We start from the raw sequence: 24,071 nt of genomic DNA on the forward strand, positions 1-24,071 counted from the left end.
GTATGACCCACAGTTCTCCATAGTGCCCCTGAGAGCCTTTCAGTTCTGCCTCTGGTTGTGATAATAGCAGATGCATACTTTTCTCTCATCTGCCTAACATAAGGAGCTTTGATTGTTTGGGATAATAGAACTTGTAGTCAGCTGATGTTGCTGGTACATGTGGGTTTTGAGGCATTTATATTTTCAGAGAAGGAACCATGGGAAGGCCTTTTAATACAGTTTTGATTTTGATCCGAGTATGCATTTATTGTTTAGAAAAGCTTGTCTCAAATTTTTGGAAGGGAGGTTTTAAATTCATTTTACTGTGGAATGTTTGCAGGGCTTATAGTAATGTTTTAGCTGAGCATTTATGTTTTTAATTTTAATTTTAAAAGTAACTTTTTCTGTGACTTTCATTGAAGCTATTGCATTGAAGCATTCATAAATAACAGGAGATAAAAATGTTATCCAAATTAAATTGTCTAAAACTAATATATGTATGCTGAAGAAGTACTGTGTGCCCTCAGATATGTTTGGAAAGAAGACCTTCTTATCAAATTCTCAGTGAGGCTTTGGTCCAGTCCAGGAAAGCTGTGCAGTTTCCAGGACTCAGAATGGGACAGGCTTTTGATGCCAGATCGGAAGTGGTGCCTGAATCTGTGCTGAACTACTGCAGTTATAACACCAGGAAAACGCTGAAGTCAGAAGCACTGTGATCTTTCTGTGGGGAAAAGCAGGCTAACTTTCTTTTAAAACCCTTAGGCATTTGGGGGAGGGGGGGGGGGAGGCAGTCTGCTAGTGATCCCTACCACATAGGATGTTACAGTTTCATAAATAGGCCCCTAAAGCTGAGGGTTTAAGTAGCACAAGATCAGAGTGGGAATGCTGATAACATACCTCTTTAAATGGGTAGTTGCCATTCTTGTCCGTTTTCTTTTGTTTTAAGAAAAGAAAGAAGGGCTGAATTCAGGACATGCAAAAGAATACGAAGTACCTAATATCAGATGTCTTAATACTAGAACTCCATAAAGACGTGTGGCACTTTTAAGTCTGTATATGTGTCCTGAAGACTTTCTAAGTGAAGGTCCTTCCCTGCAATTTACCCTGTACTGGCAGACCCTTCAGAAACTGGGAGCTGAAGTGCAACTGACTCTGCCCATCCATACAGAACAAGACCCAGGCATGGTACTAGAATGGGATAGTTCCTCAGCAAAGGAAGAAGACAAGAGAAAGGACAATCAAAATCCTTGCTCTGAGTCACATCATGAGAATCGGACATGTCTGTACATGCTATTCTGGAATAGCTACTCTGAAACATTCATTCTGGTATAATGATGCTTTGTTGGGGTTTGGCTGAACCTGCTCTCAGCAGGAATTCAGCAAAACCCAGAAGTCTTATTCCTTTGCTTCAGAATGTTCTCGTGTGGTGCTTATTTGGAAGCAGCTCCCGTGCTTGAAACCTCACCCTGCATTACTCTGACTTCCATCTAAGCATGAACAAGAACTGGGGAAGAGTGTTGAGGAGATGTGTGCAACAGAGGGGCTTAGAAGAAAATCCAAAGGACACAGAGAAAGGCAGGGAAAGAAAGGAGAAAGTAGTAAAGCCCAAATTGAGGGATTGACTTGGGCAAGTACAACAGTTTAAACTCTTAAGACCTTGTTAACCTACGTTCCATTTTCAGGAGCATCTCAGTTTCAAGTCAGTGGGCCTAAGATCCTTTTGAAAACCCCATTCAGTTATCTTCCTTCAAGTCACAGGGCTGTTTGAAAAGCATATTTGAGTTGTAAAAAGGAGGATGTGGAAGGGGGGCATGAATTTTTGCTGGGATAATGCAAGATAACTTTACATTTGTATCAGACAGATGAGACTTCATAATTTGTTTGGCACTTCCTCTGAGGTATGAAAAAACACCCATCTGACTTCCAAAATATGTTTTGCATTCTCTTACTCAGGTCCTTTGAGGATATTGGAACATACTTTTTTCCCCCTTACTAATTTTGTCAGTCACCATCTGACGGACAGAGGCCATCTTTCTATTTGTAATGTAAAACACATTGATAGCAATCCTCCCTTCTCCATTTACACCAATGACAGTACATGCAGGAGTTTAGCAAACACATAATCTTGCCTTGCCGTATCACTTCATCATAGTGAGGTATTCAACCAGTTAGATGTTAAAATGTCTAATAATCCAACCCTTCTTCCTCAATAAACTCCTTAAACAACCATCATGAATACAAGCAGAAGGATTCTATCAAAGTTACTGATCCAAAGTTAATATTGTCTACCATATGTAAATGTAATATACCTTATAAGATGAAACATGGCATAACCTCAAACATACTGTGGTGCTTGAACTTTGTTGAGATTCCCCTGCTTAGGCACAAGAACCTGAGAGTGACAAGATGGACAGTAGAAAAGAGGAGGAGACTGACAAACTCAAATGTCAAAAGTAGATGAGGGCAGCCAACATGAAACTGTTTCACTGGAGGACTCTGTAGACTACAGTCAGTTTCACTCTTCTTTTTGCCAGAACACCTCAAAGCTCATCTGAAAGGGTTAGGTAGTTATTGCTCAGCCACTCCTAATAAAATGGAAATTAACATTCTGGCACTATATGGGAAGAGAAAAGATTAAAATACCCTAACTACTTCTTACCATGTTTCAGTATTGCCTGCTATCTGTCAGCTGCAGGAGAAGTTGGTCCCTGGCCAGGCTGTGTTTGGTGGATGAGCTATTTTTATTTCATGAATAATGCTTGGCACTCAACACCCACCAGTGATATCCTATAAATGTCACTAATGAGTTTGGCACTCTAGCTCAAGGCCATGGAGTAGGCACTACTCAAATGTATTTGTCAGGGATTCTTCATTTGTTCAATTATTGTCCAAAGTGGGTTAGTTCATTTGGTTCTGTTGACTGAAGGGGTGAGGGGAGGAAGGGGAAGAGGAGAAGAAAGAGGGAAGATGGAGTCCGGTATTGGTAAGTGTCCTTGATTGGTATTGGGGAATTCTATGCTGGGAGTGCCTCTGAGGTCTGTGTGGGAACACTTGTCTGATATACTTTGATTAAAGATCTGCCGAAACTATGTTTTACATTATTCCTTGTGTCTGAAGGCTAAAAAAGGCAGCACAGCGCTCTTATGGTGAGTGGGCTGTGCCTGCAGGTTCTGCAGTCCTTGATGTGAACCTGTCTCTTATGTGGTAATTTGCCATATACCCAATTGCTGTCAAACAGGGAGTATCTCTATGACATTTTTGATGTGTAAAACAGTTCCAGAGAGGAAATGCTTAAGGGTGGGAAAAATATTTGCCTTTCAAATATGCTCTACCATCTTGACCTTATGAATTGGCAGGATCTGAAATGGAAGGCCAAGTTTCATTCCACTTGACTTTCTCAGATGCGTTTACTTCTGTTCTGATTTCTGTCATCCTTCCACACATATGAGACAATTGCTGTGGCAGGCTCTACGCACCTCTGTGCAGGGTTTAACTTGCCCTGTTTCTCAGAGACGGGTTTTGCTAGAGCAAGGGCTGTTTGGGAGAGTTGAGGCAGCCTGCTGAGTGTGGATGGAGATAAGGTGGAGAACTGCCTGGTGTAGGGATTGAAATGGTGGGCAATTCTTGAGATAGACCATAATACTCCTTCCAATTCCTGCCTCCCAGGCACGAGTCCATCTCTGCCCTGTCCTCTGTGCCTGCACTCTCATCAGACAGCGACAAGGATGGTGAAGACGAAGGGAATGATGAAGATGAGTTACGTGGGCTGCAGTCTTTCCATATTCAGTCCAACTGCGATGCTGAGAGAGACTCAGGTATAAATGGGAGAGGGGCATGGGCAGAGATGGAGAAATATGGCATGAATGTGAAGTGGGGAGAAGATGAGAGACACTGGTTTAGGGTTAACAAGGTATCAGCAGAAAGAGAAAGACCAAGACAGAAACAGATGGATCAACACCAGTGGGTAATGTGGAGTTGCCCATTCCTGCATCTGAAGAGGGGTACGTTTTTGGAGTTCTCTGATTAGAAATTCAGTTATTAAATTTCCAAGTTTCTTTCTAGTTCCAACTGGCCAAATAAATTTTGAATTAGTGTCCTGGGCTTGGGTCTACAAGCTATTAGAAGTCCACAGAAGCCAAAAGAGATCTCACAGATGATTCTAGAGATGTCTGCTAAAATTTACAGTAGAGATTACCATTACTTATTTGAGGTATTTTTACCACAGATGCTACAGTGTATTGGAGCAGGGTTTTTTCCCAAGCCTTCAGTGGGCCACTGCACTGTGGCAAGTGTTCTGCAATGGGTCTGCTGAGTCAGTGAAAATCTTACATAAAACAGTACATCTCCATTAAAATTTTGATACAACGATTTAGTGGTCTATGGGAAAGCATGTGCTGGCCGTGGTCTGCTGGTTCAAAAGGTGTAGGAATGCTGCCTTTGAGGAAAGACGAGGTAAGGGGTCTTTAAAAAGCTGGACTGCTGGCCAAGGATGTCAACTAGATATGTATCTTTTTCCCTTTCCAGATCCAGACCTTACCCTCTCAAGAAGCCTTTCCCATTGGGAAATGAGGAGGGTGAGTTGCTAAACCTTCAAATTGTATTTCTTGTCATAGGGAAACTGGAAAAGAAATTCCCATGGAGATTAAAAACTTCATTCTCACTGGTGGGAAAGGTGCAGCTGTGGTGGGAAACCATTGAGAAGCCTCTCTGAAGAATGACTTGGGGATGGCAAAATATAGCCTAGTTAAGAGACAGTTTCACCTGAGATTTTTACATCAGTATCTTTCCATCAGATGTTATGCTTTTGTCCCCTTCATTTCTGGCCTGAATGTCACGTAGTGCTGAAGTTGATCATATACTTGGATCCAAGTGAGACCTTTAAATGTTCAGTTATGCAAGAAGCAGCAACAAAAGTATCATCTTTACTTGATGTCTTTATGATTAGGGGAGGAATTTTAAGCTGTCTCGCTGACAGCTTTGGGGCTTTTGTAGAGACAGATATAATTGTGTTTTTCTGTGGGTCTTTTGTTTTCTCTCCTGTTTTTCTATCAGCAGAACTCAGTCCCTAACCTAAGACTGACTGTCTTTCTTTCAATTTCCTTCAGGCCAAAGAGATAGCGGCAATCCAGCACTCAGAGGCACCGATGAGCAAGATGCCCCGGCAACGTGGGCGCTGGTCCCAGCCAACCAGCAACATAGAGATGACTGTGAAATCCATGCTTGACTTGCGTCAGTTGGAGTCTTTCTCTGTTTCCCGTTCTCCGAGTCGAGACTCGCTGTCTCAGAACAGCAATGGGGACGACAGAGAAGAACAGGCAGATCTTCCTGTGCACATCGGCAAAGTAAGGGTAGTACTACTCTAAGGAGGTGAATCTACACCGAGTGCATCTGTCCTGCCTCTGTTTATTATTACCTATATTTATTACTACCTGATGCCATTCTTTATACCTTCCGAGGTGGCTCTAAATGCCTTTTGAGAAATCTGTTCTGATAACTCTTTTGTAGTTAGTACTTCTGTAATGTGTGACTCTGGCTTTTCTGCCATCTTGTAGCAGAGCCCATATGGGATCAAGGTTTCTTTCCAATGACAGAGGAAGGCCTCATGTTTTCTTTTAGCTCTTTGATTATTTATGGCAAAAACAAGCTGAGAAGCTGAGCTTGGAATTACAGATGTGTACTTGATTGCCTGTTAGCTCACTCTGCTGGGGTGCAGTTTCTTGACTCCAGTAGCACTGAAATGTGGCTCATATGATGCCCTTAGTTGTGGGCTGTGCTAGATTATTAAGTTCTCTTTAAAACATATCCAAGATCTCAGTATTGATGGGTGACTGCAAGTAATGCATGCTCATACCTCAGAAAGATAGTGACTGTTTTCCAGTAGCAGTCTGTCCTGCCATCTAACTTCATTAGAGTTTTTCCTGCATTTATAACTGCGTGACTGAGGAGAGGATTGGGCTCACTGCATGCAGTAAACCAGTGTTTTTCAGCTGTGGCCCACAGACTTCTCTGAACTATGTCTGATCAGTCTATAAAGGGTAATGGAAGAACCTGCTGCCACGTGGCTTACACTCCTGATGTGTGGTTGAAGGGGGATGGGGAGTCCAGTACTTTACCAGAGGATTTTAGGGGATTGCAAACAGGAAACAAAATAGGAAACTACAGCAGTAGTCTGTCAAGTTTAGTAGATAAGGAAGAGGAAAGCCATAGGAGTGCTGTGTTTTCTGATCTCAGATTTCTGATCATATTCCGTGCTGTAATGCGTACTTTCTACCTCTGTACAGCACTTGCTGAATTAAGAAAAAACACTGGTAATATCTAGTTTTCTCTCTCTCTTTTTTTATTTTTATTTTTTATTTATTTTTTAAAAACCAGGTTGGCAGCTCAATACCTCCCCAAGATAACCGGTCTTGTGTGCGACCCCAAGTGATTCGGCTTGTGTCTTGTGAAGAGGGGATTTTCTCACAGGAACTGGAACCGTCTGAGAGTGAGGAGTGTGTAATCTACCCTGAGCAAGATGAAATCCATCCCACAGACCCTAGCAGGTTAAAAATAAGCTCTCTGCTGTGCATGGCTTACACGTTTCTGTTTTAGTTTGCTTGCAGCTTGTGTGGTAACTTGGATGAGTTGACAGTGCCTGATTGATGCCAGGCATGTTTAGTTGAGAGTTTTATGCCAGCCTGATGCTAAAGGAATCTGAAACTAAGAAGGCACTGTTAAAATAATCTTTCCTTAGAGGAAACTGCACATTAGCAGCCTCCTCTTTTTTTTTTTTGGTTGAATAAACAACTTGGGAGCAACTTTTTTGCTTTCTCCCTTATCTGGATTGAAATAAGCAAGGGAAAACTTGGAAGCTGGAAAACCACCCAACAGTGACGTATACGTGGCAGTGAAATGTCTGCCCAGGAGAAATGACAGGACACTATTATTTATGACAATTTCAAACCTAATTGGGCAAGAATTTAACAAATGTAGTATGTGATGACCCTGTTGTGGGAAACAGAATGGCTTGCATGAGATAGATGGAATTGAAAAGGACAGTGGAGACAGCGGAGACCTTTTTTCTTCCTCTGCTGTTTCTCCTGCTTTAGTTTTACCTCACTTAATTTTCTGTTTCATTCTGTGCTCCATTTTTTTCCCTTCCCTGAATTTTATTCTTTCCTTCCCCTCTTAACCTGATGCTAATAGCTGTTTAATTTCCTCTGTCTCCTCCTGCTCTGTTACAAAGTGTGGGCTGATAGCTTTAGACAGGCTTTTATGCAAGAGCACATGCCAAGATTTTGCAGTTGAAGCTGCTAGGTTTCTCCCAGTTTCTCTTTATTTACATTTTTAATTTTATTATGATAACATTTGGACAGAGCAGCCCCATGTGCTGCTCCATCATGTAAGAAAGGGAGGCCCTCTGGTGATGTTGGATACAGGCTGCACACATCTCAAAGTATGCAGAGTTTGCAAGCTGCCAGGGCTAATTGTCATTCAGTTCCGTTGAGTGACTTCTGCATCCTACCTTGCATTAGAGTATATCTGAAACCAAAGTATTTCATAAAGTGGAAAACTGAAGTCCTCAGACATCAGCCAAAAGAACGGTGCTGCTGTCATTTGACAAAATAAGGCTCGTGAAATCACAACAGAAATCAGGAACCCTGTCCTACAATATTGTATTTTTGTATGACGTTATTCAGTAAATTAGTCTTGCTCAAACCCAGAATCTTCTCTATTTTGCAACACAGAAATTGCCCAGAGAAGCAGGTCATAAACATGGAAAAAATACTATATTAGGGCTCAAATCTATGGCAAACTGGAGTTCCATCATGCAGGTATAGGCCTGGTTTTAGTCCCTTTTTCATTACGTAGACCTCTACATTTGTTCCTCACCTGTGCTGGAAATCAAGCCAGGGCAGTGCTGTGCTGGTTCCTGGTAATCATGTGAAACTGACAACACCCAGAAAGTCAGACAGTCCTCTTGAGACTTCACTGTCCAAGCTTAATGAAATGCAAAGAATTTACTGTATAATGATGATAGAAATCAACTTCTTTTTCTCTTTAAAGCCTTACTTTTGTAATCAAAGGTGTTACTAACACAGGTAAGGCCTTATTAAAGTTAGAATGTGCTTCTTTACATGTATACCAAATCTCTCTTCTAGTGTTGTATCTTTCCTGTCTCTCTTGTAGTGAGTTCCAGGTAAAAGCGTTGCCCCACGGGAAGCTAAGTAGAGGTTATCACAGTAATGGATGCCCAGACAAACACAGTCCTGACAGTGCCTGCTCTGTAGATTACAGCAGCAGTCGTCTGTCCAGCCCAGACCATCCAAACGAAGGTAGGATGCGAAGACGTTATAAATGTATTTATATGTGATGTGGAACACTGCAGAAACTTGCTGGTGTTGTTCTGTGCCGTGTTTATCAGTTGCTATCCTGATCTCTAATACTTGATCCTCTTCATGAGCTGAACTGAGGTCGTGCTCCTATTACTCTTGCTAGTATTGCTGTAAAGATTCAGGCACATTTGAAACAGGCACTTCAGTGAAGCCACTGTAGAAGCAGGAGTTGGTTAAAGTGCACTTTCCTTGTGCGCCTTTGGCTTTCTTTTACCTTGCTAGGTAGGGAGGCAGGTTTAATATTGATTATCCCATAGGCTATGCTGTTTGTGGGGTATGGTAGATTAGAGAATTACACTTCATGCTGACCAACTTTTGCTTTAACATTCTAGGTTCAATTTAGCATCTTTGCTGAATATCTTTTTTTAACCTGACTAATGTTACTGTAATTATGCTATTAGAGCATTGGGTTTTTTGCCTTTTCCCAGATTCTGAAGGCACTGAGCCCTTAAGTGTGGATGGCATCTCAGACCTGGAGGGAGAGGAAGGAGAGGAGGATGTGGGCACTAGCATGCCAGAGGGAGAAATCGCCCAGACACCCGATCAGGAAAAGTTCCTCAAGCAGCATTTTGGGACCCTGGGCAGCACTGATGGAAAAGGTACAGCTCTCTGCTCGGTAGGGGGACTTTGTGAGGTCACTCCAGATTTGTCCCCTGTATAAACCAAACCAGGCTACAAGTTCTGCTAGGCTTTCGGGGGTGTGTGTGTACGAGGGGGCAAAAATGGGGAACCAATGTAGAGAGGCCTAAAGAAGAGCGACATCTGTTAACTCCATCAGTCTGCGTGTAAGTTTGTGTGGATGAGATTGGGGTCTGTGTCAGTTTGGGTTAAGTATTGTCCCTAGAATCCTGAAGAGCCATTCTCTTGTGCAGACTATTTTTTCCTGTTGTATATGAAGGTATTAACTGTGTTCACCGCCCCCCCCATAGGTGACACGTAGTGGCCTCTAGTGGTATGTTAAGGCATAACAAATGTCACAAAAGAAAAGGCTGAAATGCTGGGTGGAGGGAGAGAATAAGAGGAGACATCAGAGTGGCAAAGGAGCTGGTCAGTCTTTATCGACCAACTCCAGAACAAAGCGTATCTTTCTAGAATTGATAATGGTTGCAGGCAGCAATATCTATGTGAGTTGTCTGTTTTATGCTTTTTTTTTTTTCCCTTTCCTTTGATTGGTTTGTTTTCTGCTTGATGCCAGTACCTCACAGTCCTACAGGCAGGATAGGACACAAAGGGAAGAGAAAAAGGAGGAGGCGTACCCTTAGGGAGAGTAGCAGTTTAAGGCAGAGTAATCTAAGTAGAACAGAAAAGGCAAAGGCAATGAAATTATCTCATTCTCTGTGGTTTTAGCTCAAAAAATCCCCTTGGATATGGGGGAACATTTGATCATGTCTGTGATAAGAAAATACATATGTCAGAATGTTTGTTCTGTAACTAAACTGCTTCCCTTTTGTCTCCCCTTTAACCAAAATTTTCAGGTGGCTCATGTAGGAATCTGGAAAGAACTGAAAACCTCAGCATTTCCTCTCGCTTTCTTTCCCAGTCCCCGGCTCTCAGGTATGGCTCTGCTTCTTTTGAGTGTTTCTGTCTGTTTTTACTAGTGTGAGTAGGTCATGTGCTAGGCCCTGGGTCAAAATAGTTGAGCAAACTTCTGGCCTTAGTGTGCCTAGGCGCAGCAAAGTGTTAGCGTAACGCCTGGCAGTCTGGTTGCAGACACTTGTGATTTGGACAGGCCATCCTGTGCCACTTTAGCTGTTCTGTTTCTTCCTAAAGCAACACTGTTGTTTTGTTCTTTTTCCTCTATCAAAAATGTGCTTAATTGTTTCATGATTAATGCCTTGATTGATTAAGCTGGAGGAATCACTAATCATCTAATTTACTCTTCACTGTTTATGCTCTGTTTATTCTTTTGCATTTCATTCAGCTTGGACAATGAAAGTAGGCTTATCAACTTTTCCTTTGTTTTACAGTCCTTTCTTACTCAGCTTCGTTTCTCAGTCCCATGCCTTCACAGGGTGCTCTGGTGTCTCATACAAAGCCCCATGGGGATATTATTCTTCCAAAAAAACCTCAACCCTAAAGCACCCCAAAAGGTCTCTCCAAGCTGTTTCTCTTGTTGTTTAAAAAAAAATCCCAACAAAACAAACAAACAAACAAAAAACCAAACAAGAAATGGGGTAAATACTTTCGTTGATTTGGGTTCATAAATGTTTAAAACAAACAAATACTCCCATATTCCTCTAAAATGACATCCTGAAATCTCTGCTTAAATTAATTTCATTGTACAGGACTGAGCAGATTTGGGTACATCTTCTATGGTTCACCAGCTGTGTCTAGATTCACCATGTTAGGGAAATTTTTTTGTCATTGCTGTATTCAGCTGCTGGTGGTGCTGTCAGGAGTGCCTCTTAGTCTGACTTGCGTTGGGATTGTACGTTTGGGAAGAAAGTCAGTGTATGTGAAATATACTAGTCACATAGTGAAAGCTATTGTGTAAGCTTCTGGGGAGTTGCAGTGGTGAGTGAAGGAAGTCACTGGTGCTCTAGAGATGTAACAAGAGAGGTAGTTTTAGATTATGAAAACCTCTGGGCTTTTAATGTATTCAAACATGCCAGATTGAAAGTTGCCTCCTTTCCGAGGTAAGTCCACTATGCTTGTCTGAAGTGGAGAGGAAGAGGAAATTAGGCTTCCCTCTTGAAGATACTGACCAGCTTTCCTAGTAATTACGCTTTCATAATGTTAGGAAAGTATAATTACTTTCTCTTAGGGTATCTTAGAATGGAAAAGATTTCATTGTTAGTAAAGTGAGCTAAGAGAAAAGACCTGACCTGATTTTGCCCAGTCTTCCCTCTGCCTGGAATTTTTCCTTCTCTTTTGCCTTCACCTTTTACAGTGTCCCCCCTGGAAATAGTGACCCAATGCTATTTGTGATCGCACAGCCTAAGGTCAAATGCCTGAAGACCAGTGCTTCCAGGGATGAGTAGAATGAAGTGGTAACAGCCTAGGGCATTTTTGACTTTAAAAAATCCAGATAGGGAAGGGCTCTTTATGCCAGAGAAACTGGCTTAATGCATGTGCCTGTTTGTCCAGGGCAACGTACTTAATTGTTTTAACTGGGATTTCTTTATCGTGTTCTTTAGACGATTGTCACTCTCTTCATCAAATCTGATACTGGATTCAAAGCCAATCGAGCCACCAACCCAGACCAATCGGTTTACACCAGACCTGTTGAAAAATGGCAGCAGCCATCCTGGTGATGTGTTGGAGAACAGCCAACTCCTGGAGACTGTAAATTCAAATCGGGCTGCTTACGTCCAGAAAAAACGCAGATCAGCTTTGGAGGCCAGCAGAGTTGCTATGGCTCCTGGACGGGTTATTGCATCCTTTCCAGAAGGCCCTGTGAATGCAGTGATGAGAAAGGCACAGTCAGTTCACGACCTCGTTCATGAGGGTAAGGACACAGGTTGGAATGACGCTATAAACCAGAGAATGAAATGAGGAGATTTGAGCTTGAGTAGAGATTTAAATTAAGCTTATGTCTTTCTGCGTTCTGAGCTACAAGCTTTGCATGTCTTCTGACTCTTAGCCTGTCAAGGGAAAATATTTTTAATTTGTAATGCAGATGCTGGTCTCCTAATTATCAGTCTCTTATATTTGTCTGGCAGCTGTGGGAGGAGCAATGCCAAGGGTGAAGTGAACTATTTGATAATGAACTGTATGAGGTTCAACAAGGCCAAGTGCTGGGTCCTGCACTTGGGCCACAACAATCCCATGCAGCGCTACAGGCTTGGGGAAGAATGGCTAGAAAGCTGCCTGGCGGAAAAGGACCTGGGAGTGCTGGTTGACAGCCGGCTGAACATGAGCCGGCAGTGTGCCCAGGCGGCCAAGAAGGCCAATGGCATCCTGGCCTGTATCAGAACTAGTGTGGCCAGCAGGAGTAGGGAAGTGATCGTGCCCCTGTACTCGGCACTGGTGAGGCCGCACCTTGAATCCTGTGTTCAGTTTTGGGCCCCTCACTACAAGAAGGATGTTGAGGTGCTGGAGCGTGTCCAGAGAAGGGCAACGAGGCTGGTGAGGGGTCTGGAGAACAAGTCTTATGAGGAGCGGCTGAGGGAACTGGGGTTGTTTAGCCTGGAGAAAAGGAGGCTGAGGGGAGACCTCATCGCTCTCTACAACTACCTGAAAGGAGGTTGTAGCGAGGTGGGTGTCGGTCTCTTCTCCCAAGTAACAAGCGATAGGACGAGAGGAAATGGCCTCAAGTTGCGCCAGGGGAGGTTTAGATTGGACGTGAGGAAAAATTTTTTTACTGAAAGAGTGGTTAAACGTTGGACCAGGCTGCCCAGGGAAGTGGTTGAGTCCCCATCCCTGGAGGTATTTAAAAGACGTGTAGATGAGGCGCTTAGGGACATGGTTTAGTGGGCATGGTGGTGTTGGGTCAATGGTTGGACTTGATGATCTTAGAGGTCTTTTCCAACCTCAATGATTCTATGATTCTATGATTCTATTTGCAAAGAAATTCTCTCTTGCTGTGGGTGGTTGCTCCAGGCCAAGACTGAAGCTCCCCAGGGTGGGAAGGAGAGGAGGAAAGGAGCGGGGGCAGTAAGAGGGACCTTACTGTATCCACACACTCTGTGTGAAAGCACTCCATTTTTGAAACAGTCAACTCATGAACCATCAATAAGCACTCAGTTTGTTTTAAAAAAAATAAACCTTATCACCGCAACACCATATATAAGTTTTTGCCTGCTTCCTCTGGCCTCTCAGTTAACCGTCACAGTGGTCTGAGATCTTCTGGCCATACACTCTAAGAACAAGTCTCTCTCATCAGGTAAGCAGCAGCGTGTGAGCAGGATGAGGGATGGGCAAAAAAGAAAGCTGTTGAGGCTTGGTGATATTAACCTGAAGTAGTGGTTCTGTACACCTCTCCCAGGGGCTGAGCTGACGCATATAGGCTGGAGCAGCTCTGTTACTTTCCGATTTTGGAATTCACTGCAGGGTCTTGTCTATTTTTGGTATGTTTGTCTGTTTAATTTTCACAGATAAGGGTCCTGGAGTGATATCCTCTGCCAAGCAGCGTCCTCAGACTCTTATGGTGGTTGAGAAGGATCCCAGACCTAACAATTGCAGGGTGTTATCAGCCAGTATGTTGAAGATGGATGGATCTGGTGCTCTGCTGGCCAAAGATGTCAGGGCTGCAAAACCAAAGTCCTACATGAACCCCACAACCAGCTTCCGGGCTAAGATGTCAAGGAGCGTATCTGTAGGGGAAAATCTGTACCTTGGTTTCTCCACCGAAATGTTGACTGATGAGAGGACTAGCCCTCCAGTGGCAGAGAAGACACAGTTTAGTTCCACAGCAGATGCTGAGAAGATTAAGCTACCAGTGAAAGAAAATGTTCCAGTGAAGCCAGCACTTCAGCCAGTTGTAAACTGCTCATCTCCCAAGTCCTTCCACAGCAAGTTGGCATCATCAAACCGAGCACATCTGATTCTTGACATTCCCAAGCCATTGCCTGATAGACCCACACTGGCCTCCTTCTCACCCACTACCAAAACAAAAACCCTGCTTGAGCCACAGTCTCCGCAGTCACCTGCTGGGGCCTGTAAAAAGAAACCCTCTTTTCCTGAGGTCCGAACCTCCAAGAGGGAGAATCAAACTGCTGGGTCTCTGGTTCCTGGTAGAGAGATCCCAACAGGACTTGCTAAGGAGAGCCCAGTGGAGAGTCCAGTCTCAAGGACAAGTTGCCAGGATGAGCCAGGGGTCACTAATCCAAAACTGAGGGAGTTGTCAGAGGGCCGGCACCTGAGGTCTCCTGAGGGCACACTGCCCAGGTGCAGGGAGAGGATCACCGGCATCGCCTGTGTGCTAGACAACCAACCTGGACTTTGCCCACTAGACCCCATCAGGCCGAGGCCTCCTACATCTATAACTGCCTCGGCACAGGTCTCAGGTGTGCATGGATACCAATCTCTTATCTTCCCCCTTTTGTCTCCTGTCTTTGTGAACCGCCTCACGATCCCATCACATTTCTTTACGTCCAGCTTCTGGCCTGTCTCGTCCTGTCTGCACCTGTCTCGTTCCATAAGCCATCCCCTCAATGGTGAGACACTTCTTCAACCTGACACCTTTTTCTCAGTCTTTAATTTCCATTTCCTCTGGGTCTTATGTCTGAAGGTCCTTTTTAGCTGAATGTTTTGTAGACCTCAGTGCACTCGTGTTCTTCGTCATACAATTACATGTAGGGGCTAATACCTCTTTCTGGTCAATGCTAAAAACTGGTGTGCTGGGAATCCCCATGAGTGTGTGTAGGTTACATCCCCTGTGCGCCCCCCAGAGCATGTCTGACCAGCAGATGAAGGTGCAGGCCAACACGTGCCAGCTGAACCTAGCAAGCACAGATAATAGTGACAGTGAAGTTACGCCAGGCAGCTCAGGCTTTACTTTGTTAATGTGTAAGTATGCAGGGTCCAGAAGGGTTTGTATACAGTTTTTTTGCATGAGATGAGGCTTGACCAAGGTGTGTTCCTTGCTGTAGCCACCTGTGAGAGCGAGAAAGTCTCTGTGTTACTATCACTCTGCTTTAAGGACATGTCTGCAAACTGGGTATGCAGTGCACGTGCAGGCCTAGCCTTTGGGTTTGAGCATAAAGAACATGGATTAATTTTTGAATTACCTCTAGTTTGGAGAAAAAGGTACGAGGTGGGAAACTTTTACCTGCTGAAAACAGCTCTTGGATCTGTTACAGGCCCTGGTTGAAGGTACTTCAATCAAATAAAAACTAGCAGGTAACTTCAAACTGAAGCAAAAATCCTGCCCTCCAAGGCAGGAGAACCTCCAGTGGCAGAGAAGACACAGTTTAGTCCCACAGCATTTGCTGTGGGACTAAAACCTCCAGAGAATTTTCTTTTGTGTCACAACCTGAAAGGAAATATGCCTTCCTGAAATACTCAGCTGAGTCGTGCAGTAGGAAGATGGATGTTAACCGCCGCACTGATACCTTGTACCTTCAGGGGACTATACAGTGCACAGTTTTTAATCCCTTCTGCTATGTTGTTCTTATTCATATCTGAGAAGGGACACCTCTGTAATCCTCTGATCAATTACTTTCTGTGGTGCCAGGCTGCTCCTCCATTCATTGCAATGGTTAAGCGCAGTATTTGTGCACCGAAGCATTGCAGAGGGATAATCTGGTTTTGATGCACTGTTATTTTTCTTTTTGCATTTCTAGAGGGATCAAACGCCCTAAGATAGAAGCACTCTTATGTAAAACAGGAAATGTGCTGTTTTGTCTGAGGGACCTGCTGTTTTTATACCATAGGGTAGCTGCTCTGTAGAACAGTGAGTGCATCTGAAACTTTCAGACCCTACTCCCACATGGATGAGGTTTCCTCCAACAGCAGATGCAGCCTGGAGCTGTGGAATCACATCTTACAGCACAGAAGTAACGGTCCAGTTGTCTGTACTCTTTAGGCTGAGTTTTCTCTTCTAGACTTGGGAATCAAGCTACATATCACATGGTTTTTAGTCAGTTGCTATGAATCTTTGCAGAATTAGCACAGATAGTGCAGAGAAAGAGCAATTTTTTTGCAGCAGTGATTTTTTTTTTTTTTTTAAAAGCAGCTCCCAATACATAGCATGCCCTGACAGAATATTTAGGAGCATCCTTTAGTGAGTTAGAATGATTTAGCTCAGTAGATCCCCATTTTTTTTTTTTTCCTCAACAGACAGCTGTCAGCCTTCAGCTTCTTGCAGACCATGTTTCCCAGATTTTTAGTGGTAGATGCTGGAAAAGCTGTTTAGATCCAAGTTGGCTATTGCTGTGAACAATTTACTGTGGCTTCTGTGGATCATAGTGTGGCAGTTTAGATTAGAACTGTAGGGTTGACAGAGACCTGTTCTGCTTCTGACTTGCTCTGTGACTTTGGGTTTCCACTTAATTTTTCCGTCCTTCCATTTTCCTGCCTGTATAACAGCTGCAGATAAAGAGACTTAATTGTTTTTGTTAAAGCATTTTGACATCTACAGTTAAAATGCTGTAGATGTGCTTAATACTGTTGCTGTGTTTAATATTCTTTGCTGGTTTCTGAAGAGCTCTGCTCTGCATACCTGAGAGGCAGAAAATGCCTGTTACTCAAGCATTTATGTTATGTTCGTGACCTTTCTCCAGACTGGCAGCTCACAAAGCTGGAGACCAGCATAAAAAGCATGATCAGAGGAGAAATCCAGAAACGATCATGAGAAGAAACAGCTGGGTTTAAAACAAAAAGAGGAGAGGAGGGGAGCAGCAAAAAAAAAAAAAAAAAAAAAGAGGTGAAAAAAAAAGGCAAGAATCTTGGACTGCACTGAAGCCCACTGTGTTCAAACTCTACAAGGTTGGGTGATTTGGGAACAACAAATGCAGATGGAAGGATTTGTTCATGCCTCTTTCTTCTAGATGTGTTTGTTTATGTATAAATAGATGTTTTTCTAGCTATATTTGTTTATACATCATCTAGATGTATTCATAAAATTATTATGGTCCCCTCCAGCCTGTTCAAAGATGACGTTCTTAGAAGTGCAGAAATAATAGTGCTAATGTGACTAAGTTTTGTTTTTTGGTAGCTAAAGGAAGTCGAATGGCCTTTGTCCAGGCCTTTGCAAATTGAAGATAACTGCAGATTGTGTGTGTGTCTATGTCTTTGTTCATGGTTTTATGTCTAACTCACGAAAGTGTTTATTTTGTTAAAACATTGCAGGCCTTCAGCTCTGATGCTTTGGAGATAATATCTGGTGGGGGCAGGCAGAAGATGGTGTTCTTAGTTGCTTGCTTTTATTTTTCATTTTCTAATTACGGTGTATCAGCAGTGCATATCCTGGGTTGTTCCGAAATGTGATTCTGTTGTGATTGAGTTTGTTTGTCAACACTCCTCTGGACCTCAGTCCTCATCAGAGAACACTGTAATAATTCAGTATAATCCTTCATCCTCAGCATTTAGTTGTACACTGTGCTGAAGGATACATGAGGGGGAGCATGTAGATTTCTGACTAGGTGGAGGCTAAATTAGAGGCTCCTCAGATCAGTCCCTTTTGCCACTGGGAGCCTTCATTCAAACTTGACTTTAATTATAATTGAGAATGGCATGGGTAATCTGTGACTATCCTTGACTGTAACAAAAATGTACGATCTGAGAAAAACCATTGTTGACTTCGGAGGGACTAAAGACTGGGAAAATAGGAAAGTTTTAAACAAGCGGTGTCTCTAGGTAGTATGAAGGAAAGCTCATGTAGAACTTGCCTGTTTAGGGTTGGTTTGAGCCAATCATTAAAAATTGAATGAGAAGCGTGTGCACGTGGTCTTTCAAATATATATTAAAAAAAATGTTTTCTTACCCAACTGTGAGATCGTGGATATTGGAGTGTGTCTGTGCCTTAGTTTGGGTTTTTATTTTTTCTTCCCCTTCAGAATCGTGCATCAGCATAGAGCAGTGTGAGCACGTGGTGTCCGAGCTCCAGGACAGCATGCGCAAAGCCATTCATCTTTACCGCATGGTGAGTGACCTCAGACACAGGCTCTGTTACAATAGGTTGGCTTTACAGCCCGCGAGCATCGAATGTATGTGCTTGCTGGCTCAAGGTGTTCTCTTGACTGGGTGTTCAGTGACCAAGCTGCCTGGTTGTGCACTTGACTGCACCTTAAGCTTGAACTGGGGAGGCAGGAACTCCTGATTTCCAACTTTTGGATTTTCCAATGACTTGCTATGGTACTCTGAGCAAATCAATTAACTTTTCAGTCTGTTTAGCCTATCTGTAAACTGAAGATAACAGTACGCTCTTTTTCAAAGGGGTATTAGGGAATTAGTTAATATTTATACAGTGCTTCAGAGATATGAAATATTACAGGAGCTTTAAGTTTTATTATCCCCATCTGTTCTCTCTTTGATGCCTGGGAAAAGGATTAGCAAATGTGAGATACCATGGGAATCCAGCTGTGGGAGGGAATGTGCCACCACTCGCCTGTCCCTCTCACTGCCAGACCAGAGTTACATGCAGAGCAATATAACAGCTCTTCATTTCTTTGCTTAGCACTGATCTGTCAAGTCTCCCGTAATGAGTGTGAAACTTCCACAGTGAGCTTCTGCCATGTGGTCCTCTGCAGCTCGGGCCTTAGCGCTTGCGTTAGCTCTCTGACCTTGCTGTGTTCCTGTGACCAGCTGCATCTGGCAGACAGGAGGAAAAGGAGACTGTGGCCCTCTGCTGCAGCTGGGAAACATAGCACCTCCTTAGGCCCAGTATAAGGGGGACACTACCCAAAAATGTGCTTCCTATCTCTATCCTATTGGAGTAATGCCTCTGGATTTTGTGTGACTAGCAGTATTGGATGCATGCCCTGCTATATGACTAAATTGGCAGTCTCGAATGTTGAAGAAAAGGACGCTTGAGTGGTCTGCAAATCTTCATGGCTTCACTTCCCTAAGGGGCTGAAACTGCTTACTTGGTGCTCTACCTAAACCCCAATGCATTCTTTTTTTCCTTTTCCCTCTCTACTTTCAGGTGTTAAGTGATACGGAGTCTTCTACTGACAAAGATAAAATAGCAGGCCTCCTGACAGAAACATTCTCCTCAATGAAGAAAGAATTGGACTCTCTGAAGGATGAGGAAGGGCTTCCAAAGGTTAAGGAGGTACTGGCAAAGCCACAAGATACCGCTAGCCCACTGAATGAGGGATGTGGTGCCAATCTACCAAGTCCCAAGAGTTTGGGAGATGAGCAGACACTAGCTTTGCTGGAACAGTACTCGGAGCTATTGCTACAAGCTGTGGAACGACGCATGGACAAAAAACTCTGAGGGGTGGCTTTCAGGTGTTTGTGAATACACAGAAATAATCCCAAGAAGAGGACCACAGAGAGAGCTTCAGACCGATGCTGTCATTGCACTGGTCTAGGGCTGGTGGGGAGACCTTTATAATTTGATTTCCTCAGGCCCCTACAACTGACTAATTCTTAGCAATGTGCTGGCCACAATTTTAATATTTTTTCCCCAATGGTCTTCAACTTCCTGTCTCTAGACAAAGTCTTGAAAGAGGAGTTTGGAGAAATTGTCTTGAAATTTCTTCATAGCCAGGAGGTTGGGATGTTTGGCACCTAAAGAAACAAAGAAAATCCAGTTTATCCAAGAAATTCTGAACCGATGACTAAAAACACAGGAGTCCAAGTGAAGCCAACACCTTCCTCTCCAAGGCTTCATAAGAATCAAGAAGCAGACTTTTTATGGGTTTATTTATTAATTTATTTTTCTGACTGTTGCTCTATGTCACGTTTGTGACTATTATCTTTGTCCTTTAACAAAAACTGTCAATCCCCTTGCCATATCCTAGCGAGAAACAATCTCTGTATTATAAACCCCCAACAGGGAGACAGGCTGGAGTGTCTGTGCAATTAATGAACTGTTTTCTGCTTAAATCTTGTCTTGCCGTTCTTTCTTTTCCTGTTTTGTTACCTGGAGTAATCCTGCTGTTGTCATGACAACCCTGTCTGCTTTTCTCTTGTTTCAAGACAGTCCCCACACTGTATTTTATCTGCGTTCACCTCCGGGGGGAATGCTCTGCAACCCTTGGGCCATGCTTTGGAGATTACTTAATTAGTTCAGTAGTGGTATTTTTAACCTGGAATTTGACACTATATTGATACTTCAGACTGGGTTTTCTGCAGACATTTTAAAAATGGGATTTAGATACAAATATGAAAGTTTATTTCAGCCACCTTTCATGATTAGGAATTGGATATTGACTTTGATGTTATCATGACTGGGAAATTTGGGGTGATGATTTGTTTGTTGAGAAGTGACATGGAAAAGCTGGTTTCCATCTCTTACAGCGTAACTCTGGATTTGAGAGATCTTCAGTGCAACGGCTCATCCATGTCACTTGTTCATTTCACTGTGATAGGAAAATGTTTTCTTCTTGCTTTTCCAGGAAAACAGAATATTTACATCCCAAGAAAGCTGGCATTCTCTTACCTTTTGTAAAGCTATTTCAACTAGCCACAGAAAATGGTTTCTCAAGAACTTCAAACAAGATATTTTGGGATGTGATTACCACCATTTCCCCTGCCCCCAGCCTCTTTGCTTTTCATGAATTTCTTGTTTGAGAAATAGAAAATCTTCCCTTCTTGCATTTGTGTGTGCAATACCCTTCTCACCCTGTGGAGCTTCTCTAAGCCCACGCTAATTTGTGTTTGTTGTGGCTTAAAACTGTCCAGTGATGTTTTTTTGGTCAATGATAAGCTAAGAAAAAAAATTTCAAACCAATGAAATTCTTCAGCACCTTCCCCCTTACTCCCACTCCTTTCTACAACAGGACAGATAGACAAAATGCTTTATTTCTTCCTCCATCTCCAGTCCGTCTTGTATTTATTTTAAGGCAGAGCAGTGTAATCCCAGTTTATAAAACTAATGCAAGCAAGAAGCTTTTGGTGGGAGAGAGACTGCTAGCATCTGTTGAAGTCACTCAAAGGCAGCCAGACTGCATCACTTGATTCCACAGGTTACATGCTTGAAGCAGTTTTCTTTCATTTTACTGTCCTGGCTGTCATCTCTGAAACTCGGTGGCACTCGGAAATGTGGTCTGTTGACTTCTTGTCTTTCTGTGAGTGGAGATCTGCAGTGCAGCCTTTTTTCTACTGGGCTGGCCAGACTGGTGTAGGATGACCTATTTCTTCCGAATAACTCCAGGGCTGAATAACCTGCAGTTCTCACTCTCCCCCTAACAGGTTTGCTGGCTGATCACCACTGCCGAGTGCTTCAGGACTTGGCAGTATGGGGAGCACTGTGAGACCTTTCCAGCTACTTCTGCCTGTAATTTAAATCTGCCTAATCACATTTCAGGTGTCCTTGCTAACCTTTCCTTCCATGGGCTTGTACTGAAACTTTAAAAGTGTTATTTTCTAGTCCTGTCTCAGCATTGCATTGTGCTGAATCAGCTGGTGTGCTCGGTCCCATGGGCAGCTTCTCTTGCACAGACAGGTTTTGCAAAGGATGGCAAGTTGAAAACCAGAGGGGAAATTTCTGGCAGTTTCCTTGAGTGAAAAGGTGTGCTGGAGATGCCGTGAGTGGAATGTATGATGGCAGTCATGTTGGGTCTGTGATGGAGTTAGTGTGGGTCAAGCTTGCTTCTGAGGTGATTAGTTCCTCCACTTTCAGACTGTGAACATATGTCCTAGTATACAGGAAATTTCTTGCTGTACTGGGGCCACAAGACACTCAGGTAAAATAGCAATCCCTTCAACCCAGGTATCTTTTGGTACTGGCGATAACGGTTTGAGGGTCCTTTATATTACTTCCCTGTGCAATTTTATTCCATTTTATTATTTAAACTTTGAGGTAGTGACAAAAAGGGTCAAAGATGATACAGAAGAGCCAGTGGTGAGAATGAAATTCCCATTGAGGTAAAGAGCAACAACCAGTGAAGCTGGCATAGAGATATGAAGCAAAGCTCCTCGGAAATGAGTCGTGTGAAGCAAATCTAATTTTTAAGCTGATCTGAGTGGGTTTTGCTTCCTGGAATGGGTTTTGCTTGGGGTCACGGCTGCGTACGGGAAACCAGAGGTAAAATCTGATCAGAATGATGGTAAGAGAAGTGTCAGGCAAGTAGATCAGCTGGAGGATGGTTGTGTAGTTTAAAATAAATTAGAATAGTGTATGTAGGACACAGGAAAACTGAGTAGAGGTAGAGTTAGTCTTGGCCTGAGGAACACCATTTGGCCAATACCCGTGAAAGACGAGTACAGAAAGGCTTCAGGAAAGTAGATTTAGGACTGAGATGGTGATCTGTAATTGAAGAATGAATTGGAAGGGGTTTGTTTTTAAACAGGTCCTATTGGGCCTCTCGTTTCTTCGCTTGCTGGCCTCTAAGCAACTGTTTTTTCTGAAATGGCAAAGTCGTGAGCTGTTTGCCCAAGGCTTGGATGTTACAAATTGAGTAGTAGAAGCCCAGTAAAGGAGGTGCTGGTGCCACAAGTTTGTTGCTGAGAGGGGTGAGGAGATAGTGTTTCTCTTTATAATTTGAGACTGATCCAACTGATTCTTCCTTGCTAACTTCCTATTGCTGGCAGTAGGAAATATTCCTAAAAATTCTAGTTTATAGAACGAAGAGAGCGTAAATGTGTTACATTTTGTTGCACCTTGTGAATATGTTTCACCACAGGCTGTCCATTGGGCCAGGTAGAGAAATACTGAATGGTAACTGCCTGGGAAGTGAAGAGGCTTGTGGGAGGAGGTAATAAACTTGAGTCTATCCCTCTTACTGGTTTGTGATCCCTCTTACTGGTTTGTGTGGGTGTTAGCATAGGCACAACCAGATTTCTGTATAGAGACAAGTTATTTGTTTAACATAAAGCCTGAAAAAATAATTTGGACCTGTCTATCCTCTTTACATACATTTTGTCCCCTCCAACCCAACATTCCTGGTCAAAATGAGGATAGTTGTTGGTTTTTTTTTTTTTTCCGTCTTGTAAATAGTATTACTTTGCCTGTGGGACCCCTTGGTTCATTCTTGGGCCCTCTGAACTGGTGCAGTAGGAAGGGCTGCAACCTGAGAGGGCAGCAAACTCTTTCTGTTTTATTTCCTGCTGCAGGCAGGGTAATGCCTTCCTCCTCCCCATCCCTCACTAGCACCCAGGAGCTGTGTGTATGGGAGTCTGCGTTTCCTCCACCTCCTCTCTCAGGTTGTCCTCTCCTTTCCATGCAACCTCCCAGGTGATGGTTGGGGCAGGCCTTACAGCAGCCCCCTCCCCAGTCCCCCGTTTTGCAGACTTCATCATGACTCAGAGGAATCGGGACGTTTATTTCCGGGAGTAGAAACATACGAACTTAATTTTTTTAAAAGAAAGAGTATGTATATAATTATATATAAGAAAAAATGAAATACAGGTATTTAAACACCATTGGTAAATTCATGCATGTATACGGTGTCTCCCCCCACCCCACCCCGTTGGATGTGTAGCATCCAGGATACTAAATGACAAAAACCTCGTTAAAATAATAGACAGGTCTATAACAGCCCCTGAATGAGCAGGTGCTTCCTTCTCTGTGTAAGACCAGCATGTCCCATATTTCAAATCGTGTGTGTAAATAGCACGGGGGCGGCTGGGACTGTATTCGTATGGGTAACCCGCTGTAAAGCGTGGAGGGGAGATGCATGGGGCAGCAGCGTTAGGAATAAGCCATGTCCACTCCACATGTCATACGTGCGCCCTAGGCACCAGGCAGGCAACTCTTTACCTGTGTTCTCCAACACTGCCCTTTTCCTTCACCCGTTTAAAAAACAAAACAAAACAATCCTTCCTGCTTTATTTATAAATGTGTGTTTTTATACTTTTGGCTTTAGGTAAAATAATCCTTTAAAATGTCTTTTTTTTTTTTAATTATTTGCAAAAAATAATAAAAATCGTTTGTTGGGTTTTTTTGCACTGTGAGGCTCCCTCTGGGAGCTGTTTTTAACTCTGTATTCATTTGTACTCCGTGTCTTAAACTGTTTCAATAAAAATGTGATCATTTGTTACCGAGCTGCGCTTGAGCTGCGCGACCCGCTCGCGAACAGCGCCCGGGATTTCGTTTTCCGGGGGGGGGGTGGGCAGAAAGGGAGGCCGCGGCGGGGAAGGAGGAGGGAGGAGGCGGGCGGTGCCTCCTCCTCCGCGGCCGGGCTGGGGCCGGGCTGCGCAGGCGGCGCCGTGCGGGGCGGCGGC

The 24,071-nt window shown here is 43.4% G+C and overlaps 1 protein-coding gene across 4 annotated transcripts in view; it reads left to right on the plus strand.

The window, feature by feature from the left end:
• Positions 1 to 23,887, plus strand: part of MAPKBP1 (mitogen-activated protein kinase binding protein 1) — a 106,340-nt gene extending 82,453 nt beyond the window's left edge. For 3 of the 4 annotated variants that reach the window (XM_076344644.1, XM_076344646.1, XM_076344645.1), the window contains 11 exons: positions 3,646 to 3,794; positions 4,504 to 4,553; positions 5,085 to 5,321; positions 6,352 to 6,521; positions 8,149 to 8,294; positions 8,783 to 8,953; positions 9,830 to 9,908; positions 11,492 to 11,802; positions 13,391 to 14,302; positions 17,795 to 17,880; positions 18,883 to 23,887. In XM_076344644.1, the coding sequence (XP_076200759.1) occupies positions 3,646 to 3,794; positions 4,504 to 4,553; positions 5,085 to 5,321; positions 6,352 to 6,521; positions 8,149 to 8,294; positions 8,783 to 8,953; positions 9,830 to 9,908; positions 11,492 to 11,802; positions 13,391 to 14,302; positions 17,795 to 17,880; positions 18,883 to 19,176 (2,605 nt within the window). In that variant the 3' untranslated portion in view covers positions 19,177 to 23,887. The remainder of the gene's footprint in view (positions 1 to 3,645; positions 3,795 to 4,503; positions 4,554 to 5,084; positions 5,322 to 6,351; positions 6,522 to 8,148; positions 8,295 to 8,782; positions 8,954 to 9,829; positions 9,909 to 11,491; positions 11,803 to 13,390; positions 14,303 to 17,794; positions 17,881 to 18,882) is intronic. The other variant, XM_076344647.1, reaches the window with a different exon arrangement.
• Positions 23,888 to 24,071: the final 184 nt, after the last annotated feature.

This window comes from Aptenodytes patagonicus, chromosome 7, assembly GCF_965638725.1.
Source record: "Aptenodytes patagonicus chromosome 7, bAptPat1.pri.cur, whole genome shotgun sequence".
Lineage (NCBI taxonomy): Eukaryota > Metazoa > Chordata > Aves > Sphenisciformes > Spheniscidae > Aptenodytes > Aptenodytes patagonicus.